The sequence below is a fragment of the Fusarium oxysporum genome, chromosome 5 (assembly GCF_000149955.1).
Source record: "Fusarium oxysporum f. sp. lycopersici 4287 chromosome 5, whole genome shotgun sequence".
Classification (NCBI taxonomy): domain Eukaryota; kingdom Fungi; phylum Ascomycota; class Sordariomycetes; order Hypocreales; family Nectriaceae; genus Fusarium; species Fusarium oxysporum.
In genome coordinates this window covers 2,483,487-2,502,318 of record NC_030990.1, presented here as the reverse complement: position 1 = coordinate 2,502,318, position 18,832 = coordinate 2,483,487, and the positions used below count along the sequence as shown (strand labels likewise).

At 49.3% G+C, this 18,832-nt stretch overlaps 9 protein-coding genes across 24 annotated transcripts; 4 read left to right on the top strand and 5 right to left on the bottom strand.

Moving 5' to 3' along the window:
• Positions 1–98: 98 nt before the first annotated feature.
• On the bottom strand, positions 99–2,145 carry FOXG_01892 (uncharacterized protein; the record flags this gene model as incomplete). Its single annotated transcript, XM_018378978.1, has 4 exons — positions 99–556; positions 627–970; positions 1,026–2,013; positions 2,068–2,145. 4 exons carry the CDS (start codon positions 2,143–2,145, stop codon positions 296–298), a joined length of 1,671 nt encoding a protein of 556 aa, XP_018234978.1. The 3' UTR covers positions 99–295.
• Positions 2,146–3,017: 872 nt separating this feature from the next.
• Positions 3,018–5,131, top strand: FOXG_01891 (uncharacterized protein). Its single transcript, XM_018378977.1, has 3 exons — positions 3,018–3,612; positions 3,662–3,797; positions 3,851–5,131. The coding sequence occupies exons 1-3, from the start codon at positions 3,286–3,288 to the stop codon at positions 3,880–3,882; spliced, it is 495 nt and encodes a 164-aa protein (XP_018234977.1). The 5' UTR covers positions 3,018–3,285; the 3' UTR covers positions 3,883–5,131.
• Positions 4,083–6,740, bottom strand: FOXG_01890 (uncharacterized protein). Of its 4 annotated transcripts, XM_018378973.1 has the most exons (5): positions 6,429–6,729; positions 6,130–6,299; positions 5,950–6,079; positions 5,523–5,894; positions 4,205–5,439 (listed from the first exon to the last, which is right to left on the bottom strand). In XM_018378973.1, the coding sequence occupies exons 1-5, from the start codon at positions 6,696–6,698 to the stop codon at positions 4,528–4,530; spliced, it is 1,854 nt and encodes a 617-aa protein (XP_018234973.1). In that variant the 5' UTR covers positions 6,699–6,729; the 3' UTR covers positions 4,205–4,527. The 4 variants fall into 4 exon arrangements, with proteins under 4 accessions (XP_018234976.1, XP_018234975.1, XP_018234973.1 ...); XM_018378976.1 differs by having other exon boundaries at positions 4,083–5,439; positions 5,950–6,299; positions 6,429–6,740; XM_018378974.1 differs by having other exon boundaries at positions 6,130–6,729.
• A 46-nt stretch (positions 6,741–6,786) lies between these two features.
• FOXG_18206 (uncharacterized protein) lies at positions 6,787–7,987 on the bottom strand. Its single transcript, XM_018398256.1, has one exon. The coding sequence runs from the start codon at positions 7,389–7,391 to the stop codon at positions 7,149–7,151; it is 243 nt and encodes an 80-aa protein (XP_018234972.1). The 5' UTR covers positions 7,392–7,987; the 3' UTR covers positions 6,787–7,148.
• A 128-nt stretch (positions 7,988–8,115) lies between these two features.
• FOXG_01889 (60S ribosomal protein L2) lies at positions 8,116–9,786 on the top strand (the record flags this gene model as incomplete). Of its 4 annotated transcripts, XM_018378970.1 has the most annotated exons (6): positions 8,116–8,180; positions 8,248–8,334; positions 8,396–8,503; positions 8,616–8,999; positions 9,057–9,154; positions 9,210–9,786. In XM_018378970.1, the coding sequence occupies exons 2-6, from the start codon at positions 8,286–8,288 to the stop codon at positions 9,333–9,335; spliced, it is 765 nt and encodes a 254-aa protein (XP_018234969.1). In that variant the 5' UTR covers positions 8,116–8,180; positions 8,248–8,285. The 4 variants fall into 4 exon arrangements, with proteins under 4 accessions (XP_018234969.1, XP_018234968.1, XP_018234971.1 ...); XM_018378969.1 differs by having other exon boundaries at positions 8,153–8,334; positions 9,210–9,777; XM_018378972.1 differs by having other exon boundaries at positions 8,153–8,180; positions 8,396–8,999; positions 9,210–9,335.
• A 105-nt stretch (positions 9,787–9,891) lies between these two features.
• Positions 9,892–12,404, top strand: FOXG_01888 (adenosine kinase). 2 transcript variants are annotated; one of them, XM_018378967.1, is made up of 4 exons: positions 9,892–10,283; positions 10,419–10,877; positions 10,933–11,428; positions 11,583–12,404. In XM_018378967.1, exons 1-4 carry the CDS (start codon positions 9,968–9,970, stop codon positions 11,617–11,619), a joined length of 1,308 nt encoding a protein of 435 aa, XP_018234966.1. In that variant the 5' UTR covers positions 9,892–9,967; the 3' UTR covers positions 11,620–12,404. The 2 variants fall into 2 exon arrangements, with proteins under 2 accessions (XP_018234966.1, XP_018234967.1); XM_018378968.1 differs by having other exon boundaries at positions 10,933–12,404.
• FOXG_01887 (uncharacterized protein) lies at positions 10,821–15,989 on the bottom strand. Of its 5 annotated transcripts, none has more exons than XM_018378962.1 (4): positions 15,318–15,989; positions 14,998–15,111; positions 13,951–14,933; positions 10,821–13,900 (listed from the first exon to the last, which is right to left on the bottom strand). In XM_018378962.1, the coding sequence occupies exons 1-4, from the start codon at positions 15,401–15,403 to the stop codon at positions 12,252–12,254; spliced, it is 2,832 nt and encodes a 943-aa protein (XP_018234961.1). In that variant the 5' UTR covers positions 15,404–15,989; the 3' UTR covers positions 10,821–12,251. The 5 variants fall into 5 exon arrangements, with proteins under 5 accessions (XP_018234961.1, XP_018234963.1, XP_018234962.1 ...); XM_018378964.1 differs by having other exon boundaries at positions 14,998–15,279; positions 15,340–15,989; XM_018378963.1 differs by having other exon boundaries at positions 14,998–15,989.
• Positions 15,990–16,550: 561 nt separating this feature from the next.
• On the top strand, positions 16,551–17,994 carry FOXG_01886 (uncharacterized protein). 2 transcript variants are annotated; one of them, XM_018378961.1, is made up of 3 exons: positions 16,551–16,887; positions 16,949–17,259; positions 17,324–17,994. In XM_018378961.1, the coding sequence occupies exons 2-3, from the start codon at positions 17,059–17,061 to the stop codon at positions 17,753–17,755; spliced, it is 633 nt and encodes a 210-aa protein (XP_018234960.1). In that variant the 5' UTR covers positions 16,551–16,887; positions 16,949–17,058; the 3' UTR covers positions 17,756–17,994. The 2 variants fall into 2 exon arrangements, with proteins under 2 accessions (XP_018234960.1, XP_018234959.1); XM_018378960.1 differs by having other exon boundaries at positions 16,551–17,259.
• On the bottom strand, positions 16,614–18,813 carry FOXG_01885 (uncharacterized protein). Of its 4 annotated transcripts, XM_018378959.1 has the most exons (4): positions 18,185–18,556; positions 17,840–18,129; positions 17,052–17,775; positions 16,702–16,992 (listed from the first exon to the last, which is right to left on the bottom strand). In XM_018378959.1, the coding sequence occupies exons 1-2, from the start codon at positions 18,485–18,487 to the stop codon at positions 17,986–17,988; spliced, it is 447 nt and encodes a 148-aa protein (XP_018234958.1). In that variant the 5' UTR covers positions 18,488–18,556; the 3' UTR covers positions 16,702–16,992; positions 17,052–17,775; positions 17,840–17,985. The 4 variants fall into 4 exon arrangements, with proteins under 4 accessions (XP_018234956.1, XP_018234955.1, XP_018234958.1 ...); XM_018378957.1 differs by having other exon boundaries at positions 16,614–17,775; positions 18,185–18,813; XM_018378958.1 differs by having other exon boundaries at positions 17,052–18,129; positions 18,185–18,787.
• Between the last annotated feature and the right edge of the window lie 19 nt (positions 18,814–18,832).

The following is an 18,832-nucleotide window of genomic DNA, read 5'->3' as shown; positions in this document are numbered from 1 at the left end:
CTCGGGGACACTACATTTTGAAGTACTTTGCTTGAAATCATTGGTACCCGAGTGGGTCTCTAATACATATATTCACTGCTGACAGCCCAGTCCAGGCTCTCTGAATCATGGACTGTTGCTGCCTGTAGGTATGCCTCGGTTTTGGCAAACGATGGATGTTGAGTGAGTAATTCGGTGTGCTTCAAGACTGACTACCTACCTATTTAACGAGAATATGATGTCAGAGCAGGCTTGGATTCTACGCCTAGGTAGTATGAATAAACAAATGCCATCATACTATGGTGTATTGCCTGCATCATATCTGTATTTCCTTCTGAAGCCTTTCACTTCTTATTCTGTGGACGCCTCGCACGCCTCGAAGAAGGTCAAACATGCCTCCTATGATGAGTACTCCTGCAGTAGCTGGCACCACATACTGATAGAAGAGAAAGCATGCAACAAAATACCCAGCCAAGAGGAAGAGAACAAGGCAGATCGCAGCATAGGTTATTCCTTTGGCGCTTCTAAGAGCAATGTCAAGAAGATCCAAAGTTGAATCGGCAGCATAAAGTAGAGACTAGTGCATGTTAGTTCGTCTACAACACCTGAAAGGAGGCACTGGATATGGAAAAACAAGAGCAACTTACCCGTCCCCCCTCTTCTAATTCTATTGTCGTCGTTCTCCTTGGTGTCATCCATCTGGTCATTGAGTCGACTCTTGAGCCAAAGCCAGCAGTGCCTGAGAGGTCTGGTTGACTATGAGATGCAGCAGCCATAGGCAATAATGAGGTCCCATAGGTTTTAGGAGGATTTTGCAGCGACACATCCTCTGTGACGCCTGTCATGCTGTTCTGTAAGTTGAACGACTGTACTCGGCTCGAGAGCACATTATTACTCTCTGATCCTGGGCCGCCCCTCGTAGCATTGTGTAATAAGACGGGATGTTTTTTTATTTCGATCTCGATCTCAATCCTTCGGAAGTTCTTGATTGCTATAGGATATTTCAGTCAATGTCTCAAAGTTCATGTTTTGTGTGACAGACTCACTGCCAACCTCGACTGCTGTCAGAGCAATAACGATCAGAAGAAGCATAGGCATAATCTGCCCAAAGCTCGCGGTCAATAGTGGCTTGACGTCGGCACCTTGATAGAAAACACCAATGACCAGTGTGTACAGGGCAATTGAAAAGGAGAAGATGGCGACCAGCAACTCAAACAGAACTGAGGCAGCCATCTCGGCCACAATAAGCGGTGTCACCATGGTGAAGGTTTCCAAAAACTCAGGACTTTGTTCCAGTATTGCCACCTTCTTTCGATTCCGCTGGCGCTTATCTTTTTCCTCGTGTCCCAAGTACTTCTGAAAGTCTACCTTTCTCTGACCCCCCGAATATATCCATCGTAGGATCGTGTTCTTGGAAGTGTTGTTCTCGAGTTCGTATCTTAGAGAGTTGTCCAGTTTGATCGATCGGAAAGCGTTCCAGTAGACAAAGGCCAGCATCACAGCCATTGAGAAGCATCTGACACCCATTGATCCTAGACGAGGTAATACCGGATAGTGAAGGCCGCAGAGAAATAGCCTGTCGCGCGGCTCGGATAGTGTAATGAACTCTAGGATCAGGGTTGCCACGAGGAGTCCCAGGAACAACATCATCAAGCCACCACGCAAGAGGGCTTGCTTTGGATGTTTTCTGAAGTACGACTTCAACACTAACAGCGTGCATAAGTGAACGGTGGATGATAAATAGCCTAGCTGGGCGCCGATATAAAAGGAATAGAGCGATACCTTGCAGACTTGTGCATACATGGCGATGAGATAGCACAGCCCAACGGCCAACATCTGGTCACTCAATGCGAGTAGAAGGGACTGATAGCCAAGATTGCTAGGGGACTCGTTGGCAGGTTTCCTGACCCCGATCCAATAGAGGACCTTCTCATCGAATCGCATATACTGCTGCTTGGGTATGCCGCGTTTGAGAACGGCCATGACGGCCACAATGACCGAGATTGCAGCTGTGATGGCAAAGGATAATACAACCTACATAGAATATGTGAGTAATAGAACAGATGTGAATCAAAGTAATGGACTTACACCAATTCCATTCATATCAGCATCCACCACATGCTCAGCTGGAATGTCACACTGAACCCCTCCATTACAGAAGCTCATCTTCAGAGCAAAATACTATCGTCAAGGTTATGAACAGGATTGACTTCATGTCGTCTCAGGTTGAGTGACAATAAAGAAGGGGTTATTTGATTTCAGGCTATGATGGGCCTGATGCCGATCATCACTTTTAACCAACCTTCAGCCCTATCCTTGTTTTACACCATGTCCGCATACGTCTATGCTGACAACCTTAAAAGCCACTGGTCTACATGTCACACTGCATCATCTCTTGAGAAGCACGTTTACCTTGTATGATTCCAATTGGTTCAGGTCTCATCTACTGTAATAAAGATTTAACTCATATGATTGCATAAACTCCAGTAACCACCGTTGCACTGATCATGATACTCGTCACTCATACCTAGACCTTCTTGCAACTCTGCCTACCAATCAATTGATGGGCAGGTGTCAAGAGTTCTACATTGGTCGCAGACCTTATAGGGCTAGTTCAAGCCTCACGCTGTTCAGGAAGTCCCTGTCCTGTTACAAGATGCGCTTATATGTGCCTTGGGCATTCCAAGCTTCAGATCATATTACTAGCTTGTATGAAATAAACTTGGGCCCTGAGAGAGTTGTATAAGTCGCATACCACATACGTCTATGAAGCGGACAGGGACGAGGCGATTCACCTTGCACCTATAGACCAATAGTACTAAAAAGTCATTGATACATGTCAGATTTATTAGTTCAAGTCCCCGCAGATTGTTCCAGAAATTGAATTGGCTTTCTTCTATGTAACCCGGCCCAAGGTAAGCTGTATGTTCAAGGGCTACTAGTTCATTCTTAGCTGTTGCTGTAGCTCAATGATAGGAGCCGTAAGTAATCGATGTCTGATATCCATATTCAGGTCTTGAGCTTCTCATTCAGTCAATGTCATTGGATCTCGGTCATTCCCCACCACCTCCACACGCTAGTAGTCTACCGCCCCAGCAGTAACGTTCCGCAGCTCGGCCATCCATGCGACGTCAATCACTACCTACCTTACCTCCACTATCTGTGTACTGACCTTACGGTACCTTTAGCAATCAACACCACTCTCATCAACAAGGTATCTGCTATCTGTTCGGCGACAACAATCCGGGACATCTTGAAAACACCAGACTCGCACCATAATTCCAGCCGGGACTACGCACACCAAATATGGACTCGGCTCCCACAGAGCTTGCCGCCACTATCCAGGCTGCAAGCATCGAACACCATCCAGATCCTGCTCTTGATACCAACCCGCCCACAGCAGCCGAGAGAAGACAACCTGTGACCCTAGAGCACGTCAAGCACGAGCACGACGATGGAATCGACGAGGAGGAGGATGAAGAAGAGGACATCCCCTACAGCGTTCTTCGACCGGCGCCCAGACATTCCCACCTACCTCCTCTGCCAGATCTGCGCTTCGAGCAGAGCTATCTTCGAAGTATCTCCAAGGCGGATACATGGTGGAAGGTGGCGTTGATTACAACGAGGGATCAGGCATGTATATGTAGAGTATCAAAGCTTCTGGTTGCTAACACGGTGCCAGATCATCATGCCCTTGACCCAGGGCTTAGTGTACAACCTCTTCCTCTGTGGCTGGCAACATTGGAACAGAAATGCTCGATTGCACGGCAACACATTAGGTGCGCGAGTAAGACGCTGGTGGTGGGGAGTCAACAATTGTAGGTCATTGAACACACGGTCATGCTTCATTCAAGCTAACTTGTTATGCTAGGGAAGATACCTACCCATCCTAAGAGAGGTTGACGAGATCGGGAGTTGAAAAGACTACACACAATACTCAGGAGGCCGATCGCATTACCATGTATGATTTACTAAGCTAAAAATGACGACAAATCATTGTGTAACGTCTGAGAAGCCAGTCCGGAGCGCCTATCAAAGCGTTTCACCCAGTATGGGCTTCTGCCACTTCGAAGCCCTGAACATGAACTTCTTAGTCGGTAGGTGGGTTGACAAAGTCTCTACATAACTACTGTCTTCTGGTTCTGAGAGTCTGTCCCTTGACCATTGACTATACCACACATCGCCTGTTTCTTCGCTCCTGAATGCACCACTCTCAGTGACATCTGCCTTCATGAAAGAATTAGATAGCAATACGGTCGTATATAGCTTGACATTGGTATAATAACTAATATGCCTCGCTATGCTGACATACTTGCCCATCTCAACCCCTCGCTGGGTCAAGATACTGTTGTCCGTTGGGCTTCCCTTTAAACCTCTAAAGAACCCTGTTCATGGGCACGCAAGTTCGATGCCATCAACACCTTGCTTCTTCTAATACTGCATTTCCGTTCCGCCATATCGCTAACCTTCTGCGTCGCTGGCTTTTTGCCATATAAACCCTTAGCTCCCCAACTCCAACAAAAACGTATAGTGTCAAATGACCAGCCCCTACTCGTGATTTGCCCCAACATCGAGAGGGCGGGGAACAGGTTGCGCATGCGTCTTTTCTGGGCTCCCTCTAAAAGCCAGAGACGTCGCATGTAGGGCAGCTGGGCTTGCGTTGTTGCGTTCAGCAAAGTTAGTGTTTGGAGTGGGAGATTCCTGGGCTGCAGCCTGTGCTTCCTTGCTGGATGTCGCTTCTGGAGCGTCTTGCATCTCAACAAGGGGCGATTCTCCCAATCGATGCTCCTCGCCTGTCTTATCAGAGCTTGGCGTTGGCAGTTTGTTTCCGGCTTGCGAGTTGGGTCCTAGGACGTTCCGCAACTTTGGTGGTGTTACTGAAAGCTTTACAACCAGACTTCGGTTTTTCTCTTCCAGGTCATCGTCCATCATAGCTTCATCTTCGTCGAAGTCGTCTTCGTCTTCTGATTCCTCAGGCACATGCTCATCAACATCTTCCTCGTCATCTCCGAAATCGGCCTCGCTCTCGTCGTCAGAATCATCAGAGGCGTTATGCAGGGGCCCCTTGTTGTTCTCGGCCCAGCCGGTTGTGCCGTGGTTCACTGCTGCCGATCGGCGAGGCCGTCCCGTTGGACCAACGGATTGCTCTCTATCAACTTCAGACGTGTCTCCCTGTACACTGCCTGGAGCACTGCTTCCAGTTGTGGGGTTCAGCCGTGTTGGTGCCTTGATCTGTCGACCACTAGCAGTGGTGACCGGACCAGTCTCTGCGGGTGTGTGAGTTCCAGTGTTGCGAGTAGATCGTCGAGTTGTCGAGTCGGTAGTGAAGATGTCTTCATCGTCGGAGTATGTATACTTCATCTTCTTGCCCCGAGTTCGACCCTCATAAAGAGAAAACCCAGGCTCCGGTCTCTTGAACTGTTCCTTGCGCGCCTGGCGGTAATCACGGCGCTTACGTTTCTATAAAGCGTCAGTACTGTAGTCGAGTTGAGAGCTGTGGCATAACCCATTCTTGGTGCCAGAGCCAGGTCTCTATAACTAACATCTTCGCCGGCTTCGAATCGGGGAACCGCAGAGAACATTTTCTGAGCTAGCTTTGTAGCCTTTGGTCCGCCATCCTTAACCTGGAGCTTCTCAGCAAGAGCCTTGAGCTCTTCGATGGTACCCGCAACGCTCCACCATGTTCTGTTGGTCCCAGCAGGATTGCTCTCTCTGTAAACGCGGAAAGCAGTGTCGTCTTGCCCTTCAATCAGAAAATAGCGGCGCTTGTCTCCATCTGAACCCCAAGGCTGTACCGATCTAGGCTGGTTCGTATCATCTTCGTGGCGGTTTTGCTTGTATGATTGATTGATAAGTCCTTTGACGGTGTCGGAGGACGAAAGAGTCCAAAGAATTAGATATCGCAGGAGTGTAAGCTTTATCAATGTTAGCACCAGGGACAGTCTCGAGGGTTGGTTTGCTAATACGCACTCGTTGCGTAGGGTTCATCGAGGCGAACGTTGCGCCTCCAGACAAAGGGCTCTTGTTCTCCCAAGCAGGTGCCCATTGGTTCTTGTGAGTACTGACAGCATCCTCTAAAGCGCGACCGTAATGGCCAAGCCTAATTGTTGATTAGCGCATCATTTCTTGCGACATAGGCTCCTGCCATACTTGACATCTTGCTTGCGATTCAATAGTAACCCCAGCAACGCGCAAAGGAAATGTTCTGCTCGATCGCCAGGAATGGGTTCGACAATATCACGTTCGAGTTCTTGTGGGCCAAAATGGGCAAGCGATTTAGGAAATGCGTCGTTGAATCGGCTTCTGAACATCACAATGAACTGTAGCTGTTAGCTTGTACTCTTGAAGTCCAATGCGCGACTGTAGCGCGTCGCAACAGCTCCGACACGCGCTGAACGGCAAGATAGAAAATTGTGAAAAGGAGATAGGCACAGCAGTAGGACACATACTGCGATGTCTGGATTATCTGCCAATACATATTCATGAGGGGGCGACGGTGAGCGTTTTCGTGGTGGCGGCGAAGCCTCCTTGGCTGGTTTGTCTGTAGCCTTGGAGAAGTATTTCTGGATACCCTTTTTGGGTTTGGCGACTGGCTCTTGGACTGGCTCGTCCAACTCAATATCAGAAGGCGCAGGTGACAACGAAGAGAGCGAAGAGAGGTCGGAGGAGTCGTCTTCGGCCGACATTTTTTGTGTGGTTTGTTGATGTGAGGTTGACATGGAGATGGAGATGAGTGTGGGGAGAAGGAGGAACGACGTAACTTGGGCTCTGACACAGAACAAGCACACACTAGCCTGGTTGAAGAGCCGCAGATTAGGCTGGTGAATCCTGATAGGCTAGGCAAATATCAATTGACTATCTAAACAATCAAGCTCACAATAGAAACAATGTAAAAAACATCCTTTGTTGTTCCCCCAGCCGAGAGCTCTCTGCAACCAGGCTGTTGCACCCTTGTGACAGCGACCGCCTCTTGCGCCCTCCCCATACGGAGCTTCTGGGGCACGATCTGGACCAAGATCTCTGTTTCAATGTCATGATGAGATTATTCCAACAAATGTGGTGTTTGGTAGTATACCACCAGTACACAACTCTCATCCCTTCCCTCTGCGGTTTAGTTTCCGCATAAGTAGATTGACTCTCGCGTTGGGCCAAGACGAACTGGAGCGTCTTCACTTCTTCGTCATCTTGGCCAAGTTTGGCCGTATGATCTTCAAATAAACACCCTGGCCGAACTTCGGCACCCAATCAACCCCCGATGTTCTTTCTCCTCGAGCAGTGCCAGTTGCCGCATTGCCAAAAACTTTTCTGGTACGGGTCGCCGGAGCCATATCCGAAGAATGAGTCGCATAGTCGTGAGTGTGAAAACCAAATATTGAGAATCGGCATCGTGTGCTCTTACCGCCATGTAGCATTAGATAGCGCAATTTCCCGCCACACTCAAGGTCTGTCTCAAAGACGAAGAGCTATCCGTCAGAACGGGCCAAGAATGAACATGTCCCACTAGAAACATATCGCAGAAGTTGTCGCGAAGTCCAAAGACGTAACACAGAGGGCATCCACCTAGGAATATTCCACTTTGAACGCCCCGTCCTCCCCTTGTCGCTCATCATGGATCAACCGCTTGGTCGACTTCAATCACCTCAACATCAAAGTGTATCGCCCCGCTTAGCATCCCGCAACGCAACATAAAAGCCCACGCGTGGTATATACGCAAACAGCAGGAAACGCAAGATTGATAACAGGCCATTCAGAACGGCATCAACGATACCGACGAACAGCATATGTGGTGAAAGCGACGTGGTGTAATCTAGCACTCTTGAGCAGACGAGATATTGCTGAGAATCAAGCATGCACCAGATCATGATTGCGCTGTCGTGGTGATGATCGCTGGTGATGACCTCAGCTCAGTTTGAGCGATGTCGAGAGGCGAAAGGTCGATTGGTTAAGCACGCGTCGCGCTAACATCCAATGACAGAGACTGGATAATTTATGGGATCTAAGTACCTAGGTACACTGAGGTATCCCTGCCCGTTCTACCTTAGGTATTGACCAGGGAGACCCCACATTCGAATTGGAACTGAAAATTGGAAAGAGCGATCGAGCCCTACCACGTGACTGGATCCACCGTAAACTGAGAAAGAACGACGCACAAAATTAGTAGCGCGAGCGTTTCTAACAACACACCAAGCGGCCATCGCCAGGTAAATATCCCCTCCCCTTCCTTTCTTCCTCGCCCACGATCTTTCATACTAACCCGCAGCTTCACAGACTACCCTTTCCTTTTCACACCGTGAAGAAGAGCCGCCATGGGTAGAGTTATTCGCAACCAGCGTAAGGGTCGTGGATCCATCTTCAGTCAGTACCGAACGAGCCTCTCCACGATATCGAAAAACATCAAAATACTGACGCCTATTAGCGGCCAACACGCGCCTGAACAAGGCTCCTGCTAAGTTCCGCAACCTCGACTATGCCGAGCGCCATGGCTACCTTCGAGGTGTAGTCCGAGAGATCGTCCACGATGCTGGCAAGTTTCCCGAACGATGAGCTTCCCGAGAATTTTTTTTTGACGGAAATTGCACAATTGTGTACAAATGCAATGATGGAGGAACGACAACTAACGATGATTGTCTGCGCAGGTCGTGGTGCCCCTCTCGCCAAGGTCGTCTTCCGCCACCCCTACCGATTCAAGCAGGTCACCGAGACCTTCATCGCCAACGAGGGCATGTACACTGGCCAGTTCATCTACGCTGGAAAGAAGGCTGCTCTCACCGTTGGCAACGTCCTTCCCCTCGGTGAGATGCCTGAGGGTACCGTCGTCTCCAACGTCGAGGAGAAGATCGGTGACCGTGGCACTCTCGGCCGCACTTCCGGCAACTACATCACCATTGTCGGCCACAACCCTGATGAGGGCAAGACCCGCATCAAGCTTCCCTCCGGTGCCAAGAAGGTCGTTCACTCCGGCTCCCGAGGAATGATCGGTATCGTCGCTGGCGGTGGCCGAACTGACAAGCCTCTCCTCAGTATGTTTTCTCGGAGGATAACGAAATGAGGCATTGGATTACTGACACGTCTCGCAGAGGCTTCTCGTGCCAAGCACAAGTTCGCTGTCAAGCGCAACAGCTGGCCCAAGACTCGTGGTGTTGCCATGAACCCCGTCGACCATCCTCACGGTGGTGTACGTATTCTCAGAATTTATGTGATGGAGACAGAAGAGCTGACAATGAACACAGGGTAACCATCAACATATTGGTAAGGCTTCTACCATCTCCCGATACGCCGCCCAGGGTCAAAAGGCCGGTCTTATTGCCGCCAGAAGGACGGGTCTCCTCCGTGGTACCCAGAAGACAAAGGAGTAAAGTGGTGGCTGGGTTCATGGTCTCATTGGGATGGTGTTTACTGGCTTGCTTGCATCTATTGAAGGTACTGCCGAGAGCAGATGGCTGGTAGCTCCGAGGGCAAGTACTATGGCATTTGGCGCAAAAAAATTCTGAAGGCCGTTTCTCTGTGAAAGATGTGAGCGAAGAAGTGAGATACCACGAATACCAAAAAAAGGCTTCCATGAGAGAAGAAGCATGCTTGGTTAAAATAATGTCCATTCAGCGATTGTGTCCAATCACGCACACCACGCTTTTTTATTATGCTAGTGATATATGCTCAGCTTCTTGTCATCAATTAGATTGCTCATCGGAATGCTTTGTAGCCTTTAGAAGAACAATTCTTCTGAATTACCTAGTAAGGGGGTTAATTGATGATTATCGCATGGGGTTCTTTTGGTAATCAAGGTATCGGCGAGGTCACCGGATCATGATGCGGATTGTGATGCGGTAACCAGATCTGGATCGTATGATGGCTGATTGAATTCATTTATATTAAGCAGAGAGCTCTGGTCGTCCGTCGATCATAAACTTGTAACTTTGACCATAGAAACTCTCATCATTTAAACCTGTCGGCCTCGAAGCTACTATTCGGGCACGTAATCAACATAAAAATGTTGGCGAGACCATCTTCTTCGACTCTCCGACTTGAACTTCCTTCCCTCCTTCCCAGCTGCTGCCGCACATGTACTCGCAACTTCTCCAGCTTCGCTCCTTTTCGGTTGCCGAAAGACCACGCCCCACGTTTTTACCCCACCAAGACCAAGACGTTTGACCCCTCTATTCACCTCAAACTCTTCCCCTCCGAAGCTTCATCTACTTTTTTATCCTCATCTATATCACATCGTTTCTCTTTCCAAGCAAGACATTTAAGCACCATGTCTGCCGTTAAGGAATACTCTCTTCTCTGTCTCGAGAACCCTCTCCTCGGTGAGTTGCTTTTCAATTGCACTTGCAGGAGAAATAACTCTCAATGCCCCTCCATTGCAATCAGATACTTTACCCGCTTACCTCGATTTGCTCCATTTTGAACATTTTCTGACAGGCGCTTTTTGTTCTATACAGACATCCAGGCCAAGGGTGACCAGGCCCTTCTTGACAAGTATGGTCTCAAGCCTAACGACGCCATCCTCGCAGAGGAGAAGCATCTCCCTCTCTACGAAGACCTCCTAAACAACTACGATGCCAAGCTGATTGCTGGAGGCGCTGCACAAAACAGTGCTCGAGGTGCTCAGTACATCCTCCCTCCTAACAGTGTCGTCTACCTTGGTGGCGCTGGTGATGACAAGTATGCTGCTATCCTTCACGATGCTGTCAAGGCCGCTGGTCTCCGTGTTGAATACCGTGTCGACCCCAAGGAGAAGACTGGCCGATGTGGTGCTATCATCACCGGCCACAACCGAAGCCTGTGCACAGATCTTGGCGCTGCTAACCACTACGACCTCGATCACTTAAAGAAGCCTGAGATCTGGAAGCTCGTTGAGAACGCTGAGGTCTACTACGTCGGTGGTTTCCACTTCACTGGTACGAGCCCGGTCACAAACATCACAAACACTATGATAATGCTAACCCATGTTAGTCTGCCCTCCTGCCATTATGGAGCTCGCTAAGCAGGCTGCTGAGCACAACAAGCCTTTTGTTCTCTCCCTGTCTGCTCCTTTCATCCCTCAATTCTTCAAGGAGGTTGTCGATGCCAGCGCCCCTTACTGGGACTACATCATCGGCAACGAGACCGAGGCCGCCGCCTACGCCGAGTCCCACGGCCTCCCTAGCAAGGAGCCCAGGGATGTTGTCAAGCACCTCGCCAACCTTCCCAAGGAGAATACCAAGAGAAAGCGAATTGCCATTGTCACTCAGGGTACCGACCCTACTCTGGTTGCTATCCAGGGTGAGGACGATATTAAGGAGTTCCCCGTTCACGCTATCGAGAAGGAGAAGATCAACGACACCAACGGTGCTGGTGACGCCTTTGCTGGTGGTCTCCTGGCTGGTATCCTCCAGAACAAGCCCCTCGAAACCAGCATTGACATGGGCCAGTGGCTCGCTCGTTTGAGCATCCAGGAGCTTGGACCTTCGTAAGTTCACCCGCATGCACCATTCTTGCCAAGTTGTGTTCCCAAGAGTTACTGCTTCATTCCTCTACCTATCTTTCCTATCAACAGCATAGCTCCTTGACTAGGGCACCAATCCCAGTAACATGATAACAAACTTCAACTAACTCTCGTGCAGATACCCCTTCCCCAAGCAAACCTACCAGGCTGCTTAAATCTATTAACAACTCATCTTGCACATCCTTCTTGGATAATTGAATGTGGTTCGGCGTTGCTGGGGAAAAGGGAAACGGTTTCAACAACGGCGTTTGCATCCAAAGGGAGAATATACCCCAAACTGAGGGCTCCCAAGCGCATTGAGCGGCATGGTATCCTCCACGATATCGAGTATTTGGCAAGCATATTATCTGAGTGAATATAAAATGAATGACTTCTTGCTTTAAAACCCAAGATCTTGCACCGACGAATGGTGTCTATACCATCAGACTGGATGAATACCGACTAAGCTTGACCCGGTTGGCGAGCAAACTCATCAGCTGTCGCACGAAATCCGAAGACATGGAGCAGCTGAGGTAGGCCAGCGTACTGCACCTGTAAAACTGATCCATTATGCCGTCAACATCTTCAAAAGCTGACCGATTCCAAAAGACCAGTACTCCATGCTGAGACATGTGCAGGTGCTTTATAGCGAATCGTCGGCTATGCAATCAATCATGTTCCGTCCCGAGTGGTCTAGACCAGGAACGAGGCGTTTTTGAAAGCGCAAGAGTCGACGAAAAACTGGGCAGATTGGAATATCCCAATTTCCACGGCGGTGTACTAAAGCACAAAAGAACAACCTACGCTTCTACTTATTGCCATAAAAGGCAGCCTGCAGGATGGCAGCATCATAACTGGATGTCGTTTCATCCATCTGGAAACGTCGGCCTGACGAGGATGATGCAGGATCCTGGATGTGATTGCGATCGTAGCGGCTCGTGTCCATATAGCCAACTCCAGTCGGCATGCCGAAAGTAGCCCCATTAGCAGGTGTGCCTTGATACAAACTGCTTGGGTGTGAGAACGCAGACAAAGAGGAAGACGTAGCGTAGCCGTTCGGGGCTTGGTGATGACCATAGGATTGAGGTGCTGTCTCGATGGACGTGCGGTTGTGATTTTGGCCCCATTGGCTGGACAACGAAGTACGAGGGGCGCTAGAGCTACCGAAAGTTTGAAGCAAGTTGTTGCGATGGGCCTCTTCGGCAGCTGAGCTAACACGAGGGCTGGCCATCATGCCACTACCAGCTCGGGGAGTCGGCATGGTTGGTAGCTGAGGAGTAGAATTGGTGAAAGGGTCCTCAAATGCGCTGATGGTTCGTGACGTTTTCCTTGTAGAAAAGTTGGGACTAATGGGAGCTTCGAAAGCATCCTTGTATGAGACCGAGGCATCGCTACCCTTATGGGGTGTCGGGGTGTATACCCAGTCCCAGGGAAGAGGTTCAAACTTGCCAGAGGGCATGGAGCCTGTGGTAGGGCTGGGGTCAGCCTGAAGCATCCCAAAGACCTCGTTCGCAGTTGTGCTATGCATTCCGTATGATGTCTCATCAGTGGAGCGGGGACCAGATTGTGCCTGTTCAGGGGTAGGGGGCCTTAGGAAAGGAGCAAGCATGTTGATAACAGTGTTATCAGCATCGTCAGGTACGGACTGCTCATGGAGAGGCTGTGTCTCGATAGATGTAACGAAAGACCTCCTCGTGTCCACCTTGGACGTAAGTCGGTTCCCTGTTTGTGGGTTGTCCGAAACGGTGCGATGTCGACTTGCGGTCCTGGTGTTGCTCTGAGATTCCCGCACAGGAGAACTCACAATAGACATCGGCTGGGAAGTATCTTCGTTCGCGGTAGGCTTTTCCTTGTACTCAAAAGCAAGGCCTTTCTCGGAGACATGGGCGGCAAGAGGGCACAAGTCGTCCTCAGCCAGGAAGTAGGCGCATCGCAGTATGTCCAAGATTCTTGCCAGTGTCTCCTGGAAAGTGCCAAGTCGTCTCTCTTGGGATGGCAGTCTTGGCTTCAAGCCACCGCTCTCAGAAAAGTAGGATCGGCAAGCTTGCGGAACCTGGTCCGGGGCAAGGGGAAGCAGACCTTGGGTCTGGACATCCTCCGCGAGAAGATATGGGCATGAGGCCAGGTTTTCCTGGGTATATGTCTCGTTGCACAGTAATGAGAGGACCTTTGAAATGGCCTTCATCATATCTGGCAGTACGGTGCCAAGAGCTTTACCAGCCGCGAATATTTCCTGGCGACGTGCAGCCAGCCACATGCCGTATATACGAAGCAGAGGTAGAAGCGCCTCGATCACGGGGGATGATTTGGCTGTTGCTGGGTCCTCGGAAGCAGGGTTCTCGCGGCCGACAATATTGGTGAGCTCAGAGATGAGTGCCGAGCAAAACGCAAGAATGAATTGAGCGTTGATGCGCAAAGTATGGTGACAAAAACGTGAAGCTGCCTGTGTCTGTGCCTCTATTTTGTATTAGAAATAACAATAAGCATTATATGACTAGCAGACCTACCGGTATATTTCTGAGTGGCGATGAAGTAGCTCGACATGTTGATCAGGGACATCCTGAACAGAACCTCGGAATAGTCAGGGTTCTTGGAAGCCATATCAAGCCGATGGAGGACTTCCCTTTCAAGTTCTCTGCTGCCTGCAATGGTCTCATCCCTATAGTAGGAAGCATGAAGCTTAGTAAACCAGGTGACGAATGCATCGCTTGGTCCACGTGCTTGCTTCTTAGGCGGATTCTTATCCGGCTGGAAATAGCTCTTGAACTTGGACTCAAGATTCTGCTTCACGTTGGGATGAGGATCGGCAGTTGCGATGCTCCGGTAAAAGTAGTAAAGGATATCTAAATCTTTGCCTTCCTCGAGGCTTATCATGCCCATCTGGTGGAACGGGAAACCGGAATCGGGTTTCAGATCGTGAGCAAGACTGTAATAGGCCAGTGCAATCTTATAGCTCGATTTCTTCAGGCCTGACTGAACCTGATAACGCGCCAGGTCGCCGAGACAAATGAGAGTGAAGTGGCATGAATTGATGACCAGTGGATAGATCGAATCGGGAACGGGACTGATGACATCGCTACTGGGGGATCCGTCCACCTCGACGCCTTGAGCAATGCGCTTCAATTCAGGGATGTCGTATCGTGCAGAGAGGCGCTGGACATATCCCTTGTAGAACTCCTGAGCAACATGTAGAAAGCCCAGATACTTGTCCCCAAACTTCCGTCGCTCCACATTGCGCTTGTCACCCTTCTGCTTTGGAGTGGTTTGTTTCTCTCCCTTGTTCTTGTCCTTGTCGCCATTGCGCTTTTCGTTGGCCGTCTTGTCAGTCTTTTGCTTGTCCGAATTTTGCGCCAGGTGTCGGAGGCGAACCAGGGCTTTTCGATATTCGTTGTTGATACTAGTATGCACCAACCACATAGTTTGGTCGGTACGCTCGGCGACAGCATACTCAAAGTCGAGATAGATGGTCTGCACACAGGCAAGGCGGAATCTATTTTGTGGGGTTATATGAATTAGCTTCATGAGCGCAGCAAGCCGCATGCGATCTTCCTCACTTATCCAGAACCGTATCCATCGCCTCGAACTGGGAGATGTCAACACCAGAGTTATTATCTTTTGGAAGCTTTTCCATGTGTTTTGTCAGTTGCTTTCGCAGTTTGACTGCCGAGCTAGAAGATGTCAGCTCCTGAGTGTTTACTGGGTATGAGCAAGGAATCAGTATGTGGTGTTTGCGCAAGCCGATCAAATCATGGTGTTTTCATTTTTATTTTGGTTTTTTGGTTTTTTTTTTTTGGCGGGGTATGATCACACGAGGCAAATCAATGAATCAATGGCTCCTTCACATGTATCTTGTGAGTGAGGATATTCAACTTACCGCCACGTTTGTCTGGCCTTACCAGAAAGATCCGCATGCTCCGGTTTTGCGGCCTGGACGGTCGACGTCGCGGTCTCGGGTTCCATGATCGCCGAGTCGGTAGGATCGGGACGTAAACTGTGTGGACTCGAGGTTGACGCAGGCGAACACGGATGCGCAGGGGTAAAGAGCAGGACGAAAGGTGTCGCGGCACAATTCTAGAGCGTCGGTATCGAACTGAAAATCGTTTCGTTCATGCTTTCTCTGGTATGGGATCATGGAAAGGCTTTCGGTCCATAACTCATTCGCAGATCGGGTCGTTGGGTTGAGATTGAGGTTTGGCACTGGCACCAGACTCGGTTCGCGAAAATGGAATCGTTGGCCAAGAAGACACACATTGGTGAAGAGATGGAGGGAGGGGCGGGTTAAGTAGAAGAGAAGGGTAAAGTAAAGTATACAGCAAAGTAAAATAAGGCAAAGCAAGGCAAAGTAAACACGCGCAATAATAATCGACCCGAGTGATACTGCAGGTCTATTGTTAATTGCGCTGTAGAGCCAAGCGTAACTTTGGTGAACGTAAGTTGAAAGAGAAGGGAGAAAAGTATCACTGTGACACCTCAGAGTGATGAAACGTTGAATGAACCGAACCCCTCAAGGTAAGGTTCAGGCCAGGTCAGGTCAGGTCAGGTCAGGCTCAGCGGTCTTTCCAAGGCACAAGATTTTAAGCCCAGTCAGTGGTGGTGCTGAGTCTTACTGCCCTGTGGGTTTACTTCGGATTGGATCCATGATTGCCTTGCGACGAGTGCCTACTAACCTCACCTTTTACTCGTTGGGGGACATTTGGACCCTGGAAATACATCCATACCTACCTTAGATACCTAGCTTAGTTAGTAGCTTAGTAGTATGACATCGTTCCCAACTCAAGCTTGAAGGTGAACGCATAATTATCAGACATGAGAGTATGTCCCGCAGGTTGTTCCAATCAATATCTTAGTACATGGCTCGAAGTATCTTCATAAGTCTAGGCACTTAAATCTCAATATGAGACCTCCAAGTCTTATAGTCAAAGGCATTTATCATTAGGAATCAATAAATGTCAATGTTACTTTCTGGGTATACAAGGCAATATGTTGGCCAGTCTAGCCTGTCTAGCTTGTCTGCTTGTGTTCATGATGATTCAATAGAATTTACTACAAACTCAAGAAAGGCCTGTGCTCCCAGTACCGGCTCCCAACTGGATTGTCAGGGCCGAGTAGTCCATCCATCCATCCATGACTGGGGCTGCAAAAGCTGCCCCTCATCCAGCCAGTTCACCAGCTGGTTTAGCGCCTGACAGGGTAGACCCCACCATATATCACTGGATGAGCTACGACTCACCTCCAATATAGGAACTTTAGGATATACCACGACGTCTGGCAGTCCCATCATAAGAAACCCATCCATGTTTACCTATATACCTGACACGTTGACTTGCCCTACGCCCAGCGAGAGTATAGGCACTTTGCCAGTTCGTCTCAACAATCTATAACAGCTCCTTAAAGACTCACTACCCTGTACTCACCGCTTTGCATCCTCTGGACATTGCTCTCAAGTAATTCTACCTTTCCAATCAAGCTCACAACAAAGGATGAAGCGCTCACGAGAGCTCGAAGAAGAGTTAGATTCCGATTCTGAACAGACAAACCCGGAACCGTCCCTACGTCCAGTGTCAAAAGTGACTCAGCTTGAATTCGCCATCGACGACGAAGAGGATACCATAGCCATGAGATGCAACTTGCCTCCACACAGAGAGCCTCTGGCCTTCGGATCCTACGACGAATACGAGGTCCATTACAACAAGTCTCATACTAACAGGTGTCTTGAATGCCACAAGAACTTCCCAAGCGAACATCTGCTCAACGTCCACATTGAAGAATACCACGACCCTTTAGTAACTGTAAAGCGGGAACAAGGCGAGCATACTGTAAGTCCCATAACCTGGCTTTCCATCGACCACTACGAGTCTGCAACTGACCCTTGCGCTCCAGTACTCGTGCTTTGTCGAGGGATGTGAGCGTAAGTGCATGACACATCAGAAGAGGCGTATGCATCTTATCGACAAGCACATGTATCCAAAGAACTTCTTCTTCGCCGTCACCAGGGACGGTATTGACGGTAGGCGGTCCCTGCTAAATGATGGCAGTCATCATCGCCGCCGGTCATCGACCAACTCGCAAGCTATCAAGAACTCTCGACGTCGCGCTAGTCTCATGGAGGGCGAGAATGTCTCTTCACAGCCGGAGGACAAATCAAAAGAGTCACCAAAGTCACCAGCGGTGAAGAATGTGGAAAACAAGCAGGAAAAGGACAAGCCAGCGGACACAGAGATGGCAGATCTTACAGGTGCCATGTCGTCACTATCCTTTGTCCCACCGAGTGTCCGGTTTGGACGTGGAAGAGCTGGCTTTTCCAAAAGATGAAGTAAAGATGAAGTTTCAGACTGGGTAGGAGTATCAGCACACTTTTGGTAAACACATGATGCGGCCAATGAAAGGATTTTCTACCTCATCGCGTCGATATGTATCGCTCTTGCCTCGAATCGTTATCGATGCGTATTGATGCATTATTTATACGCCCAACGCCGTCTCTTCCTTTGAACTTGCAGGTGTTTCCTCCATCTAGGTCGCCTTCATATTCGCGCTTGTCGTGTCTAGTCGCTTGATGCGCAGCCTCTGCAACCGCAGCTGACACACTCAATGTCTTCGTCACCCTTAATCTCCGCCCGTGGAACACGGCAGATGCATGTGCTGTTGAAATTTGTCTCCTTTGTCTGGATGCAGCGCAGACAGCATAGCTAGGCAGGGTCAGCATGTATGCTTCATAAGACAAACGGCGGTTGGGACACTAACCTTTTCATATCCTTGTTTCTTCCACTTCGCAATCAACATCGCGTCCGCGTAGCCGTTTTTCAGCAACCAATCGTACAGCTTCTTGCTAATAGCCTCCTTCTCGTAGTATAACTCATATACGTATCGGCTGCGTTGATGCGAGATCTGGAAGATTTCCCACTGCGCTTGGTGCCTAGGACCTGATGGCGGCGGCTTGTTCTGGGCATCCTTCATCTTGTTGGAGAAGATGAGCAAGTCATTCTCAATGTCCTCAAAGCCATCAGGCGGGGGTTTTCGTTTGGACGAGTGTCGAATAGCGGGCATCTTGGGTTATGCGTTGGCTTGCTGGATTTGTTGTTATTCTTTCTGAGGTTGTGTTCCTGTCGCAACGAGAAATGACGTTAGAAAGTTGCTAGCTACCTTACTGAAACTGACTTAGCCTCCAGCGCCTAATCGATAGTGGAGGCCACTGCTGTCCGACCCAGTAAGAGAAACACCAGCAAACTCCCGAAAGAAGAGATGAAGGGCAAATTACACGTATTTAGGTACTTAAAATAATACAAGAGCTCTTATTCCTCCTTCTTTCAAAATCTTCCCATAACAGTTATAAATTATGAACGAAATTCCAGATGTCTTACTGGGCTAATCTTTTTCCGGGCCGTCGGCCAT